Source organism: Lepidochelys kempii, chromosome 1, assembly GCF_965140265.1.
Source record: "Lepidochelys kempii isolate rLepKem1 chromosome 1, rLepKem1.hap2, whole genome shotgun sequence".
In the NCBI taxonomy this organism is placed as follows: domain Eukaryota; kingdom Metazoa; phylum Chordata; order Testudines; family Cheloniidae; genus Lepidochelys; species Lepidochelys kempii.
Genome location: NC_133256.1, coordinates 296,557,007 through 296,576,976, shown reverse-complemented (window position 1 = coordinate 296,576,976; position 19,970 = coordinate 296,557,007). Strand labels below are relative to the sequence as shown.

Genomic DNA, 19,970 nt, shown 5'->3' with positions numbered 1-19,970 from the left:
GGCACTCTTGTAGCCTGCATCACAAGATATTTATATGCCAGATGCGCTAAAGATTCATATGTCCCTTCATGCTCCAACCATCAGTCCAGAGGACACGTGTCCATACTGATGATGGGGTTTGCTCGATAATAATCCAAAGCAGAGCGTACTGACATATGTTCATTTTCATCATCTGAGTCAGATGCCGCCAGTGGGCCGATTTTCTTTCTTTTTTTTTTTTTGGTGGTTCAAGTTCGGTAGCTTCCTCATCTGAGTGTTGCTCTTTTAAGACTTCTGAAAGCATGCTCCACTCCCCGTCCCGATCAGATTTTGGAAGGAACTTCAGATTCTTAAACCTTGGGTTGAGTGCCGTAGCTATTTTTAGAATCTCACATTGATACCTTCTTTGCATTTTGTCAAATCTGCTGTGAAAGTGTTATCAGAATGAACAACATGTGCTGGGTCATCATCCAAGACTGCTATAACATGAAATATATGGCAGAATGCAGGTAAAACAGAGCAGGAGACATACAATTCTCCCCCAAGCAGTTCAATCAAAAATGTAATTAACGTATTATTTTTTTAACGAGAGTTATCAGCATGGAAGCATGTCTGCTGGAATGGTGGCATATATGGCACGTAAATACCTTGCAATGCTGGCTACAAAAGTGCCATGCAAACGCTTATTCTCACTTTCAGGTGACATTGTAAATAAGAAGCAGGCAGCAGTATCTCTCGTAAACTTAAACAAATGTGTTTGTCTTAGCAATTGGCTGAACAAGAAGTAGGACTGAGTGGACCTATAAGCTCTAAACTTTTAGATTGTTTTGTTTTTGAGTGCAGTTATGTAATAAAAAAAATCTACATTTGTAAGTTACACTTTCACAATAAAGAGTGCACTACAGTACTTGTATGAGGTGAATTGAAAAATACTATTTATTTTATCATTTTACAGTGCAAACATTAATAAATAATATAAAGTGTGCATGATACACTTCGTATTCTGTGTTGTAATAGAAATCAATATATTTGAAAATGTAGAAAAACATCCAAAAATATGTAATAAATTTCAATTGGTATTCTATTGTTTAACAGTGCAATTAATAATTCATTTTTTAATCACGATTAATTTTTTTTTTGTTAATCGCATGAGTTAACTGTGACCAATCGACAGCCCTAAAAGTTACCTAAGCTTCACTTCACGCTCCTCAACACAAAGCTGGTTGTCAATAAAACCAACATCTTCTGTGACTTGACCTCAGATGAAACCTCTAACCCAGTTTGCATCAACCAGACATATTTGTATGACATAGCTCATGTAGTACTGGAACAATTTTTGAATTTAAATTCAAATGAAATGTGTTTTTGTTTGTTTTTTTACACACACACACACACAGGAGAAATCAGGAGATGGTTACATAGAACCTTCAAAATATCAAGTTCATCATTTTTGAAAAACAATGTTTTGCAAAAGAACATGGGTTGAAATTTATCTATTTAGGTTTAAGATATCAAATACGTTTAACACTCACAGAGCTAATTCTGAAAAAACAGGCTATAAATATTTTTCAAATCCACTAGTTCAAGTCTGTTCTACTGTTGAACAGCTAATTAGGACCTCTTTTCTTCCCACACAAACTGTTCCTAACAGTGTTCAAAATAAAGATGGCACCCCATCATGATACAAGAACTCCATTTCATTTGACTACTTGTGCAAAAATAAAGCTTTCTGAAACTCAAAGTTCAATTACATTTTTGATAAAAAATTAAAAAAAAAAAATCAGCACTGTGATGCAGATTTAACAAAGGTCATGTAAACCGTAAAAAGAGTCCAGTTCAGTATTTCTGACTCCTAATGGTTACGTATAGAATGAGAGGAAGCTATTTACTTATGATATACTCAGCTCTTCCTCATAATAATTTCATATTGAAGACCAATGACATAAGCAGTCATATACATTACAATGTCTTTGTAATACGTTTATAAATTTGTCTTCAGTCTCAACACTTGCAAATATTTCTTTTTCAAAAACTGCCATATGTGCATGCAAATACAAGCCCTTTTGGCTCGTCAATACACCAAGCTTGATTCAGTCACATATTTTGTAAAATCAGCATAGCAACCAATTCTCCTCCCTCCCACGCCACCCCCCAAAGAAATATAAATCAATACGGGAAGACACAAGAAGAGTCCTTAATAAGCTGCTGTAACGCAGACATGTTAAAACTCAGATATGCTAGATATGTTCTGGCCATCAGCACTGAGAGGTACTGCATTTCAAAGGAAATAAACATACCAGATTTGGTTAAATGTAACTAATTTGTAACTGTAAATACCCAGATGGCACATGACCAAACATATTTCACATGTTTTATGAAGAAAAATGACCTTGATAACTAAAAAAAAAAAACATTTGATTTATAATTTCTCAGTGCATATAAAGCCACAAGAGAGATCCAAATGGAAATCTGTATCTCACATTTACAAGTTTACCAGAAACAGCCCAGTCTTTTTAAAATACATGCAGAAATGTAGTGACCCAGATCTTAGAATCATAGATCCTCTGCTACAGCCAAGAAATGCACAACAAATGTCTGGAGGGGTGGGGGTTCAAAGGTGGCCTTGGAGCACCTCGTTTCCTAGCCGAGTTGTGCACCATTGTCAGTCTGCTGGTATAACTCAGTGATGTCTTTTGCTTTCCTCAAAATCATGCTGGGTGGAAGGGGCAATCCTATAACTGAGATCAGCAGAGCATAAGGATACTCCAGCCATGCTCCCTTTTTTCCATCATATCCCCATTTCAGCAGTGGAATGTGATGGGGCTGCAGCTCTATGCCTCTAGAAGCTCCCCTGAAACTGGGATGATCCTCAAATACCAGTCTACATCTCTTGCATTATCGTTGTACAGTAGAACCTCAGCTATGAACATCTCAGCAATAGTGGTTGTTCATAACTCTGAAATGTTCGGAACTCTAAACAAAACATTATGGTTGTTCTTTCAAAAGTTTACAACTTAACATTGACTTAATACAGCTTTGAAACTTTACTGCAGAAGAAAAATGCTGCTTTTAACCATCTTAATTTAAATGAAACACGCACAGAAACAGTTTCCTTGTCTTGTCAAGCTTTTTTTTTTTTTTTTTTAAACTTTCCTTTTATTTTTAGTAGTTTATGTTTAACATAGTACTGTACAGTATTTGCTTCTTTTTTTTTTGGTCTCTGCTGACTGATTGCGTACTTCCTGTTCCAACTGAGATGAGCAGTTGACTAGTCAGTTGATAACTCTGAGGTCCTACTGTAGTGCAAAGCTGGTGGACCAACATGTTTATTAAAGAGTGCTACATTTTATAAAATGTCAGAATCCACACAAAAACCCAAATCAATTTTTCTTTGGGTTTGTATAGCTTTGCACCAATTTGCAGTTTAGAAGCCAGATGAAATTCTTACTAAATTCAAAGCAAGCAATACAAGTTAATTTAAAGATCAATTTGGGAGAAGGGAGTAATAAGCCCTAAAGCGTAACTTCAGAAATATTTTTCAAGAAACCATAACTATTTAACTTTATATATCAGTGGTTTTCAACCTTTTTTCATTTGCAGACCCCTAAAAAATTTCGTATGGAGGTTCAGACCCCTTTGAAAAGCTTAGACATAGTCTGCGGATCTCCAGGGGCCCACAGACCATAACTTGAAAAAACACTGTTATATAGCAATTCTGGTGTTCTTATACTCCTAAGGAACACTATTTGAAATTACATTAATAAAAGTGTGGCTTAGATTTCTACCTATTTATTTAGTTTGATATACCACTTAATTCTGTTAAATCTACAGAAAGCCACCTATTAAATGAAAAGCCTCTTTAATTACATTTTAAAAACTATGTTAAAAGAATGTTGTTTACTTTACAGAGTTAAGCACCTGAAAGTTAGGAAAAGCCAGATTTATAGTTGCCCATGCAACCTTAATTCTGCCCCCTTGTGTGTTTATCCTGTGCAATGAATGAAACAGGGATCGAAAGGGAAGGTGGGCAGCAGTGGGGGGTGTAGCATGTGATCAGTTAAAAGCAGAACTAATCTCACATTTCTTAACTTTTGAGCACTTAACTTTGCAACCCAAACAACATTATTTTAACATACTTTGGTTGGTTGATACAATTTCTTAGGGGGGTTATTTTCAAAAGGAAAACAAAAATTCTATTAGGTACAACTCTAACAAGCCCTTCATCAAGCATCTTCAGCAGGGTTTGAATCCTGAATATTTAGCATTGCAGCATAGACGTCCACCACTTGAACTACAGGCCTAACTACTTTAGCTGTCAGCAGAAGACTTATTACAGTGCATGTGTGTGGAGGAAGATGAGCCACAGGGACCATGTGCTGGGTTCACAGGGGGTGGTCCTGGTAAGCCAGCTCGGTTCTTTTTCCCTCTCTCCTACCCCCATCCAAAGTTGGGAGGACATCTGCCCCACGTGGTACCATTAGGTAGGTACAGGAGGGAGGGGGAAAACAGGCGTCTACTCCCAGGGATCCCACTGCAGTGTCCACCGGTGCTTGGGGAGTGATGTGGGCCTGGTATTTTAGAATATTTTCATGTTCTGTTATTTTGGCACGGTGCCACAATTTTCCTGAGCAATGGCAAGTGACAGAAAGCAATGATTTTCAGCTCTTTATATCTCAGCAAAACGTGAGCAGAATTTCATGGGACAAATAAAAAAGGCACTTAATCTAACTGTAGGGCTCTCCCCCTGCTAAATTTCAAAGGCTCGGTACAAGCAACAGAGGTTTCAAAGTTTCTCAAAAGAGATCAGAAGACTCTTTTATAATGGAAAGTATTAGGCAACCTAAATATAGAGGTCACTACCAGTTCCTTCTCTAAAGCAATATCTTAGGGCTCTGTTGAATTTCAGTGAGAGATTCGGCTGCATAAGGCATGATGAATATTGTCTTATACACATGTATACAGCATCTTTCATCCAGAAAGTTCCCAAAATGTTTTACTAAGGACATAGAGAAATCACTTCATTCTGCATTGAAATGCAGTTCCCTACGCAGTGGAACACAATAACTTCGCACCCAGCAACTACGAACAACATAGGTTAGAAAGTAAATAAAAATACTATATCTACAGGAAGAATTTAGGTCATGAGTGAAGTTACCCAAAATGGAATCCTGCCTTACTATCCAAAGTAATGGAATTTTTAACTTACCGTCAAGACCTTTCTTTTATGTCTTATCCAAATAGCAGTATATTGAAGCCTGGCACCATGCTAGGGCACTGGTTTAGTGTTAACAAAAGGAAAAGAGTGCTACCTAATGAATCACATCACTTCCTGCAAGCATCCAGAATTTCTCTGGGAGGTCTCCCATCCAAGCACCGCCCAGTTTAACCATGTAAGATGATACTGCCACAAAGTTAATTTCACTCCATGATACAATCTGCTGTAATTATTCATTTTTATTATAGTTCAAAAATATAGGAAAATATAATGCAAAAAAACCCCCACATTTATATTGTTTTTACTTATCTTTTTATAAAATCATAATCAATGCCTATCTATTAAAATAAAAAAGTCAAACTTTGTGGAAATGTAAAAAAACTCCATTATTCTACAGTGAAAACATGAAAAGACTGAAAATATTTATTATTATATTAATATTGAAACTATGAAAATTCAAATATCTCATTTTCACCTGTTCTCCAGTGGCTTTCAAAAAAAAAAAAAAAACACAACATTCATGGTCTGTAGTTGTCTGCATTTTTTCCCTGCAATTCTGAGTTAATTTAGTGAAATTTAGCATTCACAAAATGCAAAAATCTAAAAAGGTCAGGTACCAAGTAGGAAATTTCTCTGTTCTGAATCGCCCAGGCACCTCAACAATGGTCTACACTGGCCTAAAAGGCAGTCATACCACACAGTAAAAAAATTGATAGTGTTTTTGAGATGTGAACTAATAGCCTCATTATAGTTCTGAATAGGCATCAATTTTACTTATAAAAATATTATACTCTGAAGCAAAAGACTACAGAATTCATCCACTATCTCTCTAACAAAAGTGTTATTTTAGAAGTGACTAGTCTTCCCTCTGATTAAAAACTTTTTTTTGTATGAACTACTTGGAACACACTTTCAAAAGGTCCTCACTCTAGCCTATAACTGGATCTATGAATGGACCCTAATGAGTCCAATGAAGTTCTTCATGGGCACAGGGGTCCACCAGCACAAATCCAAATGCAGGATTAGGGCTTAATTTGTGCACACAAATGTAATTAAACATGTGAATCAACTATCTGTATATGTGACTGGCATGTATAAATTCAGGACTTTGCATACATGGTACTGTAAACACAACTTAGAAGGCTGCTTTTGAAAATGTGACTAAGTCTTATGGCAAGAAATCCATACATCTAGTCGGTTACACATTTGGTTTAGGTTTTAAGTGGGGAAACAAAAATCCATGGATCTACTGAAAACCTGCATATCAGAACTTCACTGAACAAGGAAAAACAAAATTAGGTTTTTGTTTCTTTTTAAAATACTGTAGAATAAAGCAATGATAGCATTGGTCTCCCATAGCTGCCTCTCTAGCCAATGCCACCTGTACATTCTAATACTTTTCTCCCAAATGATTTTTTTAGTGTAATAAAATACTATTTTAATTGGCTTTGAGTCCTTAATGAAGTTTAGAAGAAGCTGTCATCTTCACTTGTATTAAACTGGTTTGGGAAATTTTGCTTTCACTCTTCGGGCATTGTAACTTTTTATGGATGCTGTCTGACTATTAAGACGTATGTCTGCAGTGCTGTTGTACCCATGTTGGTCCCAGGATAGTAGAGACACATGGTGGGTGAGGTAGTATTTACAGGACCAACCTCTGTTGGTGAAAAGGAGAGGCTGTCGCGCTTACCCTGAGCTCTTGTTCAGGTTTGGGAAGCTTGTCTCTTTCACCAAAAGAAGTTGGTCCAGTAAAAGATATTACCTCACCCACCATTCTAATTCTTTAATTCTATTAAAGATGTATAGTTGATTAAATTCTCTGAAAACTGACAGTGACTTAAGCAGAAAACCAGTCTCATTTTAATTTAAAGTTAGCTTTGAAAAGATACTTTAAAATTCATTATGGTTTTTTACAAATCTGCAACAAGGTTGTCCAACCCCACCCCCCCCCAGAAAAAAAAACGAGACAGACATCTCTAGTCCTGAAGTTATTTTACTCAATTCTACAGTTTTGTATTCTAACATTGACTTACCATAAATTCATTGCAAAAGTCATATACAGTATTGTTATTGTTTATGTCTGAATGAAATTCTTTAACTCCTGATAAGACTGCGACTTCTGTGGCCACTTAAACTTCTTTTGCTAACAGGATTAACTGATAAGGTATAATAGTAATAATAATAAAAGCTAATTAAATAAGTATTTTCTTATGCTAATGTGCAAAGGACTGTACAACTGCACGCTTGTTGGTTTTATAGAATTATCCATCCTCTAATGCATGTTCTAAACCAGGAGTAATCAATAGGCAGACTGAGGGCCAAATCTGGACCGCCAGACGCTTTTGAACAGACACCAGAATCTTTTTATTTACTTACTATCATTATAGGGGGGTTTTATTATTATTATTTCCTCTGGAGTCTGGACCTTGCCTGTACCCTAAGAAAAGTGGACCTTGACTAAAAATAATTGACTATCTCTGTTCTAACCTACAATATTAGAACTATACAGACATGCTGGATTCAAATAATTCCCAGCATGCTTTCTGAAGGAGTTCTAAAGGAAAAGGTTGTTCTGGGAAGTCACTGATTTTTAGACTGACTTTTTCTGTATAACAAAACTCAGCCAATTTACATTTCTTTTATAAAAGTAGTAGCAGGGAATTGCCTCTGTAGAGATGGAATCTCTAAGGTGGGGTTGAAAATAAACTGGACAGTTCTTTAATGCTAGAGATAAAACAAACAAAAATGTAGGGATTTTTGTTTAGGTTTTTTGAGGAAATAGAATTAGGCTACGGCATAAAGAAAAAATACTGGTAATACAGGCAAATACTTTAGGCAAAATAGCATAAAGGTGACCCAGACCTGTCTTTCTTTCAATGAAAAAAAAAAAAGTTTAACACATTGTACTTTGTACGGATAATTATTTTCAAGTTTTAATGTATAAAACTACCTCACTTTATGCTGCACAGAATTATTTTCATAATTAGGTGAATAAACCCCATAGGCATTATCTAAAAAAAATGTAACATTGCATACGCTATTTTAGTACAACATACAAAAGGAAACCTGCTTGGATACCACACATTAATCAAAGCGCAAGATGCTAGTCAAGCCCAGGGAGCTCCTTGCAATGAAGGGAGCTCCCCTCCTCTTCCCTTCCAGATGATTTCAGAGCTGAATCAACTAGCATCTGGACAGGTATTCTGTTAATTTTATAAAGGAAAATGCCTCTTAGCGGGCAGAGCCAAAGCGTTAAACGAGTCTGGGATCAAACGCTGCTGCATTTCTGGTCCCTGTCCCTGCAGACCACGGGCGATAGGGTCCCCAATCAATCTGACCTAGTTCCTACTGCAGCAGGCGGCTCCCTGGCACGCCGGGGCGGCTGCGAGCTGCTCGCCGGCGGCCGGGTCGGGGTAGCCGGACACTCACCGGGTGGAGGTGCCCTTCCTCACATCGCACATCATGCACTTGAAGGCCTCGGCGCTGTTCCGGAAGGTGCACACGCTGCAGTCCCAGTAGCCCTCGTCCGAGGAGGGTTTCGGCTGCCGCTTCGGCCTGCAACACACACAACGAGGGGAGGGACAAAACAGGCAGGGCGGTGGGTCAGGCCCGGCTCTCAGCCCGGCCCGACCGCCCCCGCTGCAGCCCGGCTCCCGCGGCCGCCATGGCCGCTGCACGGCGGAGCCGGCTCGCCGCCGCTGCCTCCGCTGCTGCTGCTCCCGGCGCAGAGTCGGGCCCGGCCAGGAGGCGCCGCTAATCCAGGGCGCGGGCGCTGCCGGCGCCAGGCCCCCGCGCCGCCCTTACCTGGTCGGGCTCTTCTTGTCTCCCATGCCGGCTGCAGACGCGACCCCGGCCCGGCCCTTTGTGTGTTTGTAAATAAGGAGGAGCGCGGGGGGGAGGCCCTGGCTCGAGCGGGGAGGAGGAGCCGCCGCCGCAACCTCCAGCTGTCGGGGAAACTCCGGCTCCCGCTGCCGCCCGCCGCCCCCTCCTCCCTCACGTGTCCCCCCGCCGCCAACCAGCGGCCGCCCGCAGCCCTCCGCGCCCCAGGCCGCGCGAGGCGGCAGGTTCGCATCGGCTGGCGGCGCCGGCCGGCCGGAGGGGCGCGGGGACGCGGCTGCGGTGAGCGGGCGGCAGCCAGGGGAAGCGGCCGGAGAGCTGAGGCGACTAGGGCAGCCCGGGTCCCTCACCCGCCACGGCGCTGGCTGTCGGGGTCGCCCTTTCACGGCCAGCGCCCGGGAGGCAGGCGGTAGGGAGATGGGAACTCGTGCGGGTGCTGGGCCAGCGGGTTGGGGGTCCCCGCCCCGCAGGGAGTGACGGTGTTGGGGTCCCCCGGGCCATTGTGTTGTCTCCTGCGCCTGTAACAGCTTGCCTAACAGCACATGGCAAGCAAGCTGCCAGGCGGGCTGAGAGACAGAGCCCCTCTCCAGCGATGACATATGTATTTCATATAGGCCCTGCGTGTTTTGATGTATTACAGATGCAGCCTGCATGGGCTGAAATACATGGCAGAACCATTTTCCTATTACAATGTCATCTCACCTAGGATGATATGCAAATTACACACAATGCAAGATTGCACCCTGTCCTCATAAAGCCAGGACTGATCCAGAAAACCTCTCCCTTTCACCTCTTCAAACAACACCTCTTCCTGTGAGCCAGAGACCTGGCCTCATTTATCAGCTCCAGACTGGATAACTATAATTCCCTGAATATAAATATGAACAATACTAAGGTTGCAGGTAGTACAGAATGAGACAGCCCACTTTCTCCACGGGTTAGGCCACATCAGCACTGGCTCTCGGTCCACTTTCACTGCCAGTTCAAGGCCTTGGGCATGCTCTTCATGGGTGGGGTGTAATAAAGAGAAGGAAAATGTAGGCAGAAAATCGAGAAGAATCTACTAATAGTGAGCTGTATTATACTAAAAGATTATCCTATTTTAAACGGTTAAGTGAATTTCATCCTATTTGAATAACATTACAGAGAGAAGAAATACTATTTTTTGCATACCTTGGTACACTGATAGAGGCACAGGAAACCACCAATGACATGCGCCTACCTTTGATGTAACCACATCTAAAATATTGTTGGTCTGTGACACAGGACAGAGTGACTTTTGAAAGATGGATTCATGCTCCATGCAGTAGCACTCAGCAGCATTGCTCAACCTAGGAGGCAGGAAGAAGGAGAAACTTGCTCAGAGTGAGCAAGCTTCAAGTAAGTCCTGAGTTTGGGACAGTAATAGGACATTACAGAAATGTACTGCGAGGGAATATCTCTAGACTCCTAGGTGAACTTTATTCCCTTCTTCCCTGCAAAATGCAGCCACCTGGGGGCTCTTTGTCCACTCACAGGATTTTTTTCAAATGACATCCTTAACACCAAAAATCCCTGTAGCCGGTCAATCTGATACCCAGCTGGCCTAGTGGTCAGGCAGCAGCTCCACAGTTCTCATTAGTCTTGTTCATTCTGGAGGAGGCACTGCCAAATCATATTCAATGCGCCTCAGACCCTTCTGTCCTTTCTACTCCCCCTGGGGTTCTGGCACAGCAAAGGGGAGTAGGAGCAATACAGAGGGACCCAGGCCACCCACTCCACCGGGTCCAAATCAAGGGCTCTAAAGTGGTATTGCAGGGTCCAGACCACTCGTTGGTCCACCCCAAGTTACACTTTTCCCTGGGTCAATTGCTACTGGACCGTGGCTCTTTCATTTGGGGCATGGTCACAGTCATAGTAGTATCAGCTTAGTCTGCCACGGGAACAATATCCCATTCTTTGGGGCCTCTTATGGGTTTCCAACTCCAAGAAGAGAGGAATATGAATCACTGCTTGCAGACTGGCCTTATCAGTGCTGTAGTCACTCTTCCACAGCTCCAGGCTTTAAATCTCACTTCCTGGTACAGCCTATAACTCCTTTTCCCCCTTCCTCTGGGCTACCAGTGCCCTTTTAACTGTCCCTCCACCTGGAGCATGCCCTACAGCTGCTACGGGGTGGGGGTCTTCCTAACCCACTAAGTACTGCCTTATGCCTTGCTCTGGTTTAATGGGGAGTCTGTAAACCCCATCCCACACCCTCCTCCCTCAGCTCCAGAGTCACTGCGTGAACTTGTATTGAGTCTTCCTGCCTCCACCAGTCTTGTGAAAAGAAGCCTGCATTTTTATACTCTGTGCCAGCTTGATGAAACACTGTTTTGTGGTATGGTTGCAGAGACAAATACTAACACATCACTCTGGCATTATGGTCCTTCAGGAACTGTAGCCATCATAAGGGACAGTCACCAGCTGGAATGGGTGGCCTCATAGGTAATAGCATAGGGCATCTATAGACCATTTTACCATTAGGGCCTCCTTCTCAGTCTCCAAGGAAGCAACTTCCTGGGGGAACAACTTCCTGCTGATGTTGAAGACAAGAGGTTCCACTACTACCACTTCCTGTGACAGTACAGCCCCAAGGCTGACATCAGATGCATCCATAAAGTGTGGTATGTAACTATCATTTAAATCAGCTTCTGTACCAGATGACTGGAGGATAGCTAATGTGACACCATTTTTTAAAAAAAGGCTCCAGAGGTGAACCTGGCAATTACAGGCCAGTAAGCCTAACTTCAGTACCAGACAAATTGGTTGAAACTATAGTAAAGAACAGAATTATCAGACTCGTTGATAAAAACAATTTGTTGGGGAAGAGTCAGCATGGCTTTTGTAAAGGGAAATCATGCCTCACCAATCTAGTCAAATTCTTTGAGGGGGTCAGCAAACATGTAGACAAGGGTAATCCAGGGGATATAGTGTACTTAGACCTTCAGAAAGCCTTTGACAAGTAAGCAATCATGGGATAAGAGGGAAGGTCTTCTCATGGATCCGTAACTGGTTAAAAGACAGAAAACAAAGGGTAGGAATAAATTATCAGTTTTCACAGTGGAAAGAGGTAAATAGTGGTGTCCCCCAGAGTTCTGTACTGGGACCAGTGCTATTCAACGTATTCATAAATGATTTGGAAAAAGCAGTAAACAGTGAGGTGGCAAAATTTGCAGATGATACAAAATTATTTGACATAGTTAAGTACAAAGCAGACTGCAAAGAGTTACAAAGGGATCTCGCAAAACTGGGTGAATGGGCCATAAAATGACAGATGAAATTCAATGTTTGTAAATGCAAAGTAATGCACATTGGAAAACAATCCCAACTGTACTTACAAAATGATGGGGTGTAAATTAACTGTTACCTCTCAAGAAAGAGATCTTGGAGTTATCGTGGATAGTTTTCTGAAAATATCTGCTCAGTTTGCAGCAGCAGTCACCAAAAAAAAACCCAGAATGTTTGGAACCAATAGGAAAGGGATAGATAATAAAACAGAAAATATCATAATGCTTCTGTATAAATCCATGGAATACTGTGTGCAATTCTGGTCACCCATCTCAAAAAAGATATAATAGAATTGGAAAAGGTACAGAGAAGGGCAACAAAAGAGTATGGGACAGCTTCCATACAAGAGATTAAAGACTGGGACTTTTCATCTCGGAAAAGAGATGACTTTGTTGTGGAGAAAGTGAATAAGGAAGTGTTATTTACTCCTTTACATAGCACAAGAACCAGGGGTCACCCAATGAAATTAATAGGCGGCAGATTTAAAACAAACAAAAGGAAGTCTTCACACAGTGCACAGTAAACCTGTGGAACTCATTGCCTGGGGATGTTATGAAGGCCAAAACTATAACAGGGCTCAAAAAAGAACTAGATAAGTTTATGAAGGATAGATCCATCAATGGCTATTAGCCAAGATGGTCAGGGAGGCAACCCCATGCTGAGTATCCCTAGCTCCATTTGCCAGAAGCTGGGAGTGGACGATAGGGGATGGATCACTCGATGACTGCCTGTTCTCTTCATTCCCTCAGAAGCATCTGGCATTGGCCACTGTCGGAAGACAGGATACTGGGTTAGATTGGTCTGACCCAGTATGGCCATTCTTATGTTCATTTACAAAATAAAAGGCTTCAAGATGTCAGGGTGAAACAAAATGGGTTCCTGGATCAGTCATTCTTTTAATATCTGGAAGGTTTTGCCAAAGGCTTCAGTTCAATGGGTCTTCCTTGGTGTGGCATCTTTCACCAGTTATGTTAAAGAGTTGGTGATCATGGCAAAGTCGGGGATGAACCACCTATAATATTGTGCTAGCCCCAGGAAGCGGCACACCTGTTTCTTTGTAGAGGGGATAGTGTATTCTGACAAGGCCTTAATCTTTCCCACCAAAAGGCATAACTATTCCCCACCCACAGTATATCCCAGGTAGTTCACTTGTTGGTCAATTGACATTTAGCGGGGTTCACTTTCAGTCCAGCTTCCTGGAACACCTGTAGGACTGGTGTGAGGTGTTTCATGTGGTCGTCCCAGGTTTCACTACAAATGACAATATCATCAATATAAGTGACTGCATACTGTCTGGGTAGTCATAACACTTTTTCAAATAACCGCTGGAATGTAGCAGCAGCCCCATGCAGACCAAAGGGCATGGTTTTAAACTGGAATAAGCCCAGGGGTATATAGAAGGGGCAGCCTTCTCCTGGGATTCAGGGGTGGGGGATCTGCTAGTATCACTTGGTCAAATCAAGGGTGGAAATATATACCTGGTATCCCCAACTTCTCCAGATCTGAGGCATGGGATAGGTATCCAACTTGGATACTGCATTCACTTTTTGAAAGTCAGTGCAGAATTGTGTTGAACCATCTGGCTTGGGCACAAGTAGGATCAGACTTCACCACTTGTGTGACTTTAGGATGACCGATAGCGTCAAGAAGTTCTGCTGTTCTTGCTGCACTGTCTCCCACATTTTCCTGGGTAGTGGTTGCACGGTTTCCCCCACTTTTTGTCTGGGTTCAGTTTCTATATTGTGCAACACCAAGTGAGTCTGACCTGGGTTTGCCAAAAACACAGAAAGGAAACTTGTGTATCTGCTGCTCCCATTTAAGTCATAACCCTTCTCTGATCAGCACTGTATCTGGATTGGGAACTGTTATAGCCTGGGAGCCAAGCTCAGGGTCAGGAGGGAACAGAGAGATGAGGACTCTCTCTTGCTCTTTCAACACTTTCAGCAGGTTAGTGTGATATATCTGAGTATTCTCTCTCTTTCCCGGTTGGTGAACTTCATAATCTACAGTTCTGGCCCAAATCACTACTTCAAAGGGACCTTGCCAATGGCCAACAACTTGGATTTGGAGGTAGGTAACAAAAGCAACACTTGGGCCCTCAGTTGGAATTTGCAGATATAGGCCTCTTTATTATAGGTCCGCTCTTGGTCAAGTTGCGCCTTCAGCATGTTTCCTTTGCAAATTCACCGCAGCCCTGAGCCCCTGCACAGGGCTTAATAGGCAGTAGACCAAATTCTTTGGTAGGTGTAAATGGACTTCATTGAAATTACTACAGATTTACACCAGTGTACATGAGATCAGAATTTGGCCTGTGTGTATTACCTTGGAAATGTCAAGAAAAACAGGGGAGTATGGAGGACTTATGTATCAGGAGGGGAGAAGGATCTTTGAACTGCACTGTTCTTTTTAATTAATGTAATGTAATTAATTAACTAATTAAGCAACCTTTTTACAGGAAAGACTTATGGAAGTGATAACTTCTTTAGAAGAGTACACTCTGAGGACTACAAGAAACAAGCACCAATGTGTACAGTACCACAAGATCTCACACCAATTATTTATTGTATATAGCACGGGTGGCCAACCTGTGGCTCCGAAGCCACATGCAGCTCTTCAGAAGTTAATATACGTCTCTTTGTATAGGCACCGACTCTGGGGTTGGAGCTACGGGCACCAACTTTCCAATGTGCTGGGGGGTGCTCACTGCTCAACCCCTGGCTCTGCCACAGGCCCTGCCCTCACTCGACCCCTTCCTGCCCCTCCCCTGAGCCTACCGTGCCCTCGCTCCTCCCCCGTCCTCCCAAAGCCTCCTGCACGCCATGAAACAGCTGATGGGGAGGGAGGGGAAGGCACCAGTGGGCGGGAGGCACTGGGAGCCTGGGCGGGAGAGGGGGAGAGCTGATGGGGGGCTGCTGCCATATAACTGTGGCTCTTTGGCAATGTACATTGATAAATTCTGGCTCCTTCTCAGGCTCAGTTTGGCCACCCCTGGTATTTAGGATCAGATCTTCCCCTCCCAGTATAAAACCCATGGCAGGGTGCTCTGGAGGAGGAAGTCTCCATGAGAATCTCTTTACAGAGCTCCTGTCCCCATATCATCCCAGAGGGGAGAGAAGGAAAAGTTTAATTAAGGTGAGGCACCCAGGAATGATGTTAATAGATCACTCTTTATTTCTTGGCCCCAGTCACCCGATCTGAGTCGGGACTTTGAAAGTTTCCCGATCCCCCACATAGCAGGTGTCAATAACCATGGATATTGTTATGCTTTCCCTTTTCCTTTTTTAAATTAAATCAAAATAAAATATAATATCAAGCAAAAACAACCACACACTAATATAGCCAATGAATAACACACACAATGGAGAGATCTATGATGATGGTCAAGACAGACAATTGGAAGCTCTTTAATAAATGAGAGGATGATTCTGCTTTTCTAGATGCCTCACCACTACTGCTGTGTTTTCTATAAAAATCTGTAATAAACTCACCTTTTATCTTCCTTATATCCTTTCCCACTGGTTGTACTTTTATTGTTGATAAGTGTAATATTTCAATTGACTGTTTTATAGAACCTGTTTATTATGGTTTTTTTTCAAAATGAAAGAAAGAGAGCAAGGGGGATTTTTAATTAATATGGAGTGCACCCTCAGGCTCTGCCTGTAGGTACAGTACACTGTATACAGTGAGCCCATGGCATTGACAGGTGGTCTGGAGCTGTGAGAAGGAGAAACCTCTCAACGGGCCTGTCAGTCATATTAGATCAGGTTTGAGTCACTCTGTTAGATGATGGTTCAAAGAGAAGCAGTTAGTAAAGTCTAGATGACCCAGTAGAATGCATTTTTAAGACCATTTTCACATTGCAAGAAGTGTCCAGAAAATAGTAAATAATAATAATACTGACCTCTACAGATTTTCACTCTTGGAACTCTCAAGTTGAACACTGCGAGCTGGCTCCTTCAGTATGGTGTAGTGGCTTTGCACTATCTTGCTCGTGTTTTTTTGCCTACAAAACCTGCGCAAAAGGCCCCTGGAGGATGCAAGTTTAACCCTGCAATGGCATACAGCTGACAGGGGCTCATATGTAACTCCTCTTTCTTGTTGCTGGTGAGCAGGAAAAGGGGATGTGGTTACTGAAAAGGAGGAGTGATGAAGACACACGTACACAACACTGATCTTGAATTAGCCCTGGTCTACACTAGGACTTTAGGTCGAATTTAGCAGCGTTAAATCGATTTAAACCTGCACCCGTCCACACAGTGAAGCCCTTTATTTCGACTTAAAGGGCTCTTAAAATCGATTTCCTTACTCCACCCCTGACAAGTGGATTAGCGCTTAAATCGACGTTCCCAGCTCGAATTTGGGGTACTGTGGACACAATTCGATGTTATTGGCCTCCGGGAGCTATCCCAGAGTGCTCCATTCTGACCGCTCTGGACAGCACTCTCAACTCAGATGCACTGGCCAGGTAGACAGGAAAAGAACCGCGAACTTTTGAATCTCATTTCCTGTTTGGCCAGCGTGGCAAGCTGCAGGTGACCATGCAGAGCTCATCAGCACAGGTGACCATGATGGAGTCCCAGAATCGCAAAAGAGCTCCAGCATGGACCGAACGGGAGGTACGGGATCTGATCGCTGTTTGGGGAGAGGAATCCGTGCTATCAGAACTCCGTTCCAGTTTTCGAAATGCCAAAACCTTTGTGAAAATCTCCCAGGGCATGAAGGACAGAGGCCATAACAGGGACCCGAAGCAGTGCCGCGTGAAACTGAAGGAGCTGAGGCAAGCCTACCAGAAAACCAGAGAGGCGAACAGCCGCTCTGGGTCAGAGCCCCAAACATGCCGCTTCTATGATGAGCTGCATGCCATTTTAGGGGGTTCAGCCACCACTACCCCAGCCGTGTTGTTTGACTCCTTCAATGGAGATGGAGGCAATACGGAAGCAGGTTTTGGGGACGAAGAAGATGAGGAGGAGGAGGAGGTTGTAGATAGCTCACAGCAAGCAAGCGGAGAAACCGGTTTTCCCGACAGCCAGGAACTGTTTCTCACCCTAGACCTGGAGCCAGTACCCCCCGAACCCACCCAAGGCTGCCTCCTGGACCCAGCAGGCGGAGAAGGGACCTCTGGTGAGTGTACCTTTTAAAATGCTATACATGGTTTAAAAGCAAGCATGTGAAAGGATTACTTTGCCCTGGCATTTGCGGTTCTCCTAGATGTAGTCCTAAAGCCTTTGCAAAAGGTTTCTGGGGAGGGCAGCCTTATTTCGTCCTTCATGGTAGGACACTTTTATCACTCCAGGCCAGTAACACATACTTGGGAATCACTGTAGAACAAAGCATTGCAGTGTATGTTTGCTGGCATTCAACCAAAATCCGTTCTTTCTCTCTCTGTGTTATCCTCAGGAGAGTGAGATATAATTCATGGTCACCTGGTTGAAATAGGGTGCTTTTCTTCAGGGACACATTCCTGCTGTGCTGTTTGCCTGTGGCTGAACAGAAATGTTCCCCGCTGTTAGCCACGGGGAGGGGGGAGGGTTGAGGGGGTAGTCACGCGGTGGGAGGAGGCAAAATGCGACCTTGTAACGAAAGCACATGTGCTATGTATGTAATGTTAACAGCAAGGTTTACCCTGAAAGAGTGTAGCGACTGTTTTATAAAATGTGTCTTTTTAAATACCGCTGTCCCTTTTTTTTTCTCCACCAGCTGGATGTGTTTCAATGATCACAGGATCTTCTCCTTCCCAGAGGCTAGTGAAGCTTAGAAAGAAAAAAAAACGCACTCGAGATGAAATGTTCTCCGAGCTAATGCTGTCCTCCCACACTGACAGAGCACAGACGAATGCGTGGAGGCAAATAATGTCAGAGTGCAGGAAAGCACAAAATGACCGGGAGGAGAGGTGGAGGGCTGAAGAGAGTAAGTGGAGGGCAGAAGACAGGGCTGAAGCTCAAATGTGGCGGCAGCGTGATGAGAGAAGGCAGGATTCAATGCTGAGGCTGCTGCAGGACCAAACCAGAATGCTCCAGTGTATGGTTGAGCTGCAGCAAAGGCAGCTGGAGCACAGACTGCCACTGCTGCCCCTCTGTAACCAACCGCCCTCCTCCCCAAGTTCCATAGCCTCCACACCCAGACGCCCAAGAACGCGGTGGGGGTGCCTCCGGCCAACCAGCGACTCCACAACAGAGGATTGCCCCAAAAAAAGAAGGCTGTAATTCAATAAATTTTAAAGTAGTAAACTTTTAAAGTGCTGTGCTTAAAGTGCTGTGTGGCATTTTCCTTCCCTCCTCCACCACCCCTCCTGGGATACCTTGGTAGTCATCCCCCTATTTGTGTGATGAATGAATAACGAATGCATGACTGTGAAGCAGCAATGACTTTATTGCCTCTGCAAGCGGTGATTAAAGGGAGGAGGGGAGGGTGGTTAGCTTACAGGGAAGTAGAGTGAACCAAGGGGCGGGGGGTTTCATCAAGGAGAAACAAACAGAACTTTCACACTGTAGCCTGGCCAGTCATGAAACTGGTTTTCAAAGCTTCTCTGATGCGTACCGCGCCCTCCTGAGCTCTTCTAACCGCCCTGGTGTCTGGCTGCGCGTAACCAGCAGCCAGGCGATTTTGCCTCAATCTCCCACCCCGCCATAAACGTCTCCCCCTTACTCTCACAGATATTGTGGAGCACACAGCAAGCAGTAATAACAGTGGGAATATTGGTTTCGCTGAGGTCTAAGCGAGTCAGTAAACTGCGCCAGCGCGCCTTTAAACGTCCAAATGCACATTCTACCACCATTCTGCACTTGCTCAGGCTGTAGTTGAACAGCTCCTGACTACTGTCCAGGCTGCCTGTGTACGGCTTCATGAGCCATGGCATTAAGGGGTAGGCTGGGTCCCCAAGGATACATATAGGCATTTCAACATCCCCAACAGTTATTTTCTGGTCTGGGAAGAAAGTCCCTTCCTGCAGCTTTTGAAACAGACCAGAGTTCCTGAAGATGCGAGCGTCATGCACCTTTCCCGGCCATCCCACGTTGATGTTGGTGAAACGTCCCTTGTGATCCACCAGAGCTTGCAGCACTATCGAAAAGTACCCCTTGCGGTTTATGTACTCGCCGGCTTGGTGCTCCGGTGCCAAGATAGGGATATGGGTTCCGTCTATAGCCCCACCACAGTTAGGGAATCCCATTGCAGCAAAGCCATCCACTATGACCTGCACATTTCCCAGGGTCACTACCCTTGATATCAGCAGATCTTTGATTGCGTGAGCTACTTGCATCACAGCAGCCCCCACAGTAGATTTGCCCACTCCAAATTGATTCCCGACTGACCGGTAGCTGTCTGGCGTTGCAAGCTTCCACAGGGCTATCGCCACTCGCTTCTCAACTGTGAGGGCTGCTCTCATCCTGGTATTCATGCGCTTCAGGGCAGGGGAAAGCAAGTCACAAAGTTCCATGAAAGTGCCCTTACGCATGCGAAAGTTTCGCAGCCACTGGGAATCGTCCCAGACCTGCAACACTATGCGGTCCCACCAGTCTGTGCTTGTTTCCCGAGCCCAGAATCGGCGTTCCACAGCATGAACCTGCCCCATTAGCACCATGATGCATGCATTGGCAGGGCCCATGCTTTCAGAGAAATCTGTGTCCATGTC

General features: G+C 43.7%; 2 protein-coding genes and 1 long non-coding RNA gene across 3 annotated transcripts in view; 2 read left to right on the top strand and 1 right to left on the bottom strand.

Annotated features, from left to right (window-relative positions):
- YAF2 (YY1 associated factor 2) overlaps positions 1-9,216 on the bottom strand; it is a 44,517-nt gene extending 35,301 nt beyond the window's left edge. Inside the window, exons 1-2 of the mRNA XM_073328034.1 lie at positions 8,999-9,216; positions 8,624-8,749 (exon numbers count right to left, since the gene is read on the bottom strand). Of these exons, the coding sequence (XP_073184135.1) occupies positions 8,624-8,749; positions 8,999-9,024 (152 nt within the window). The 5' untranslated portion in view covers positions 9,025-9,216. The remainder of the gene's footprint in view (positions 1-8,623; positions 8,750-8,998) is intronic.
- A 1,642-nt stretch (positions 9,217-10,858) lies between these two features.
- Positions 10,859-15,153, top strand: LOC140905203 (uncharacterized). Its single transcript, XR_012156790.1, has 3 exons — positions 10,859-11,676; positions 14,350-14,410; positions 14,796-15,153. It is a non-coding gene; the product is annotated as an uncharacterized lncRNA (long non-coding RNA).
- A 1,434-nt stretch (positions 15,154-16,587) lies between these two features.
- On the top strand, positions 16,588-18,543 carry LOC140910172 (uncharacterized). Its single transcript, XM_073340539.1, has 2 exons — positions 16,588-17,461; positions 18,038-18,543. The coding sequence occupies exons 1-2, from the start codon at positions 16,879-16,881 to the stop codon at positions 18,541-18,543; spliced, it is 1,089 nt and encodes a 362-aa protein (XP_073196640.1). The 5' UTR covers positions 16,588-16,878.
- Positions 18,544-19,970: the final 1,427 nt, after the last annotated feature.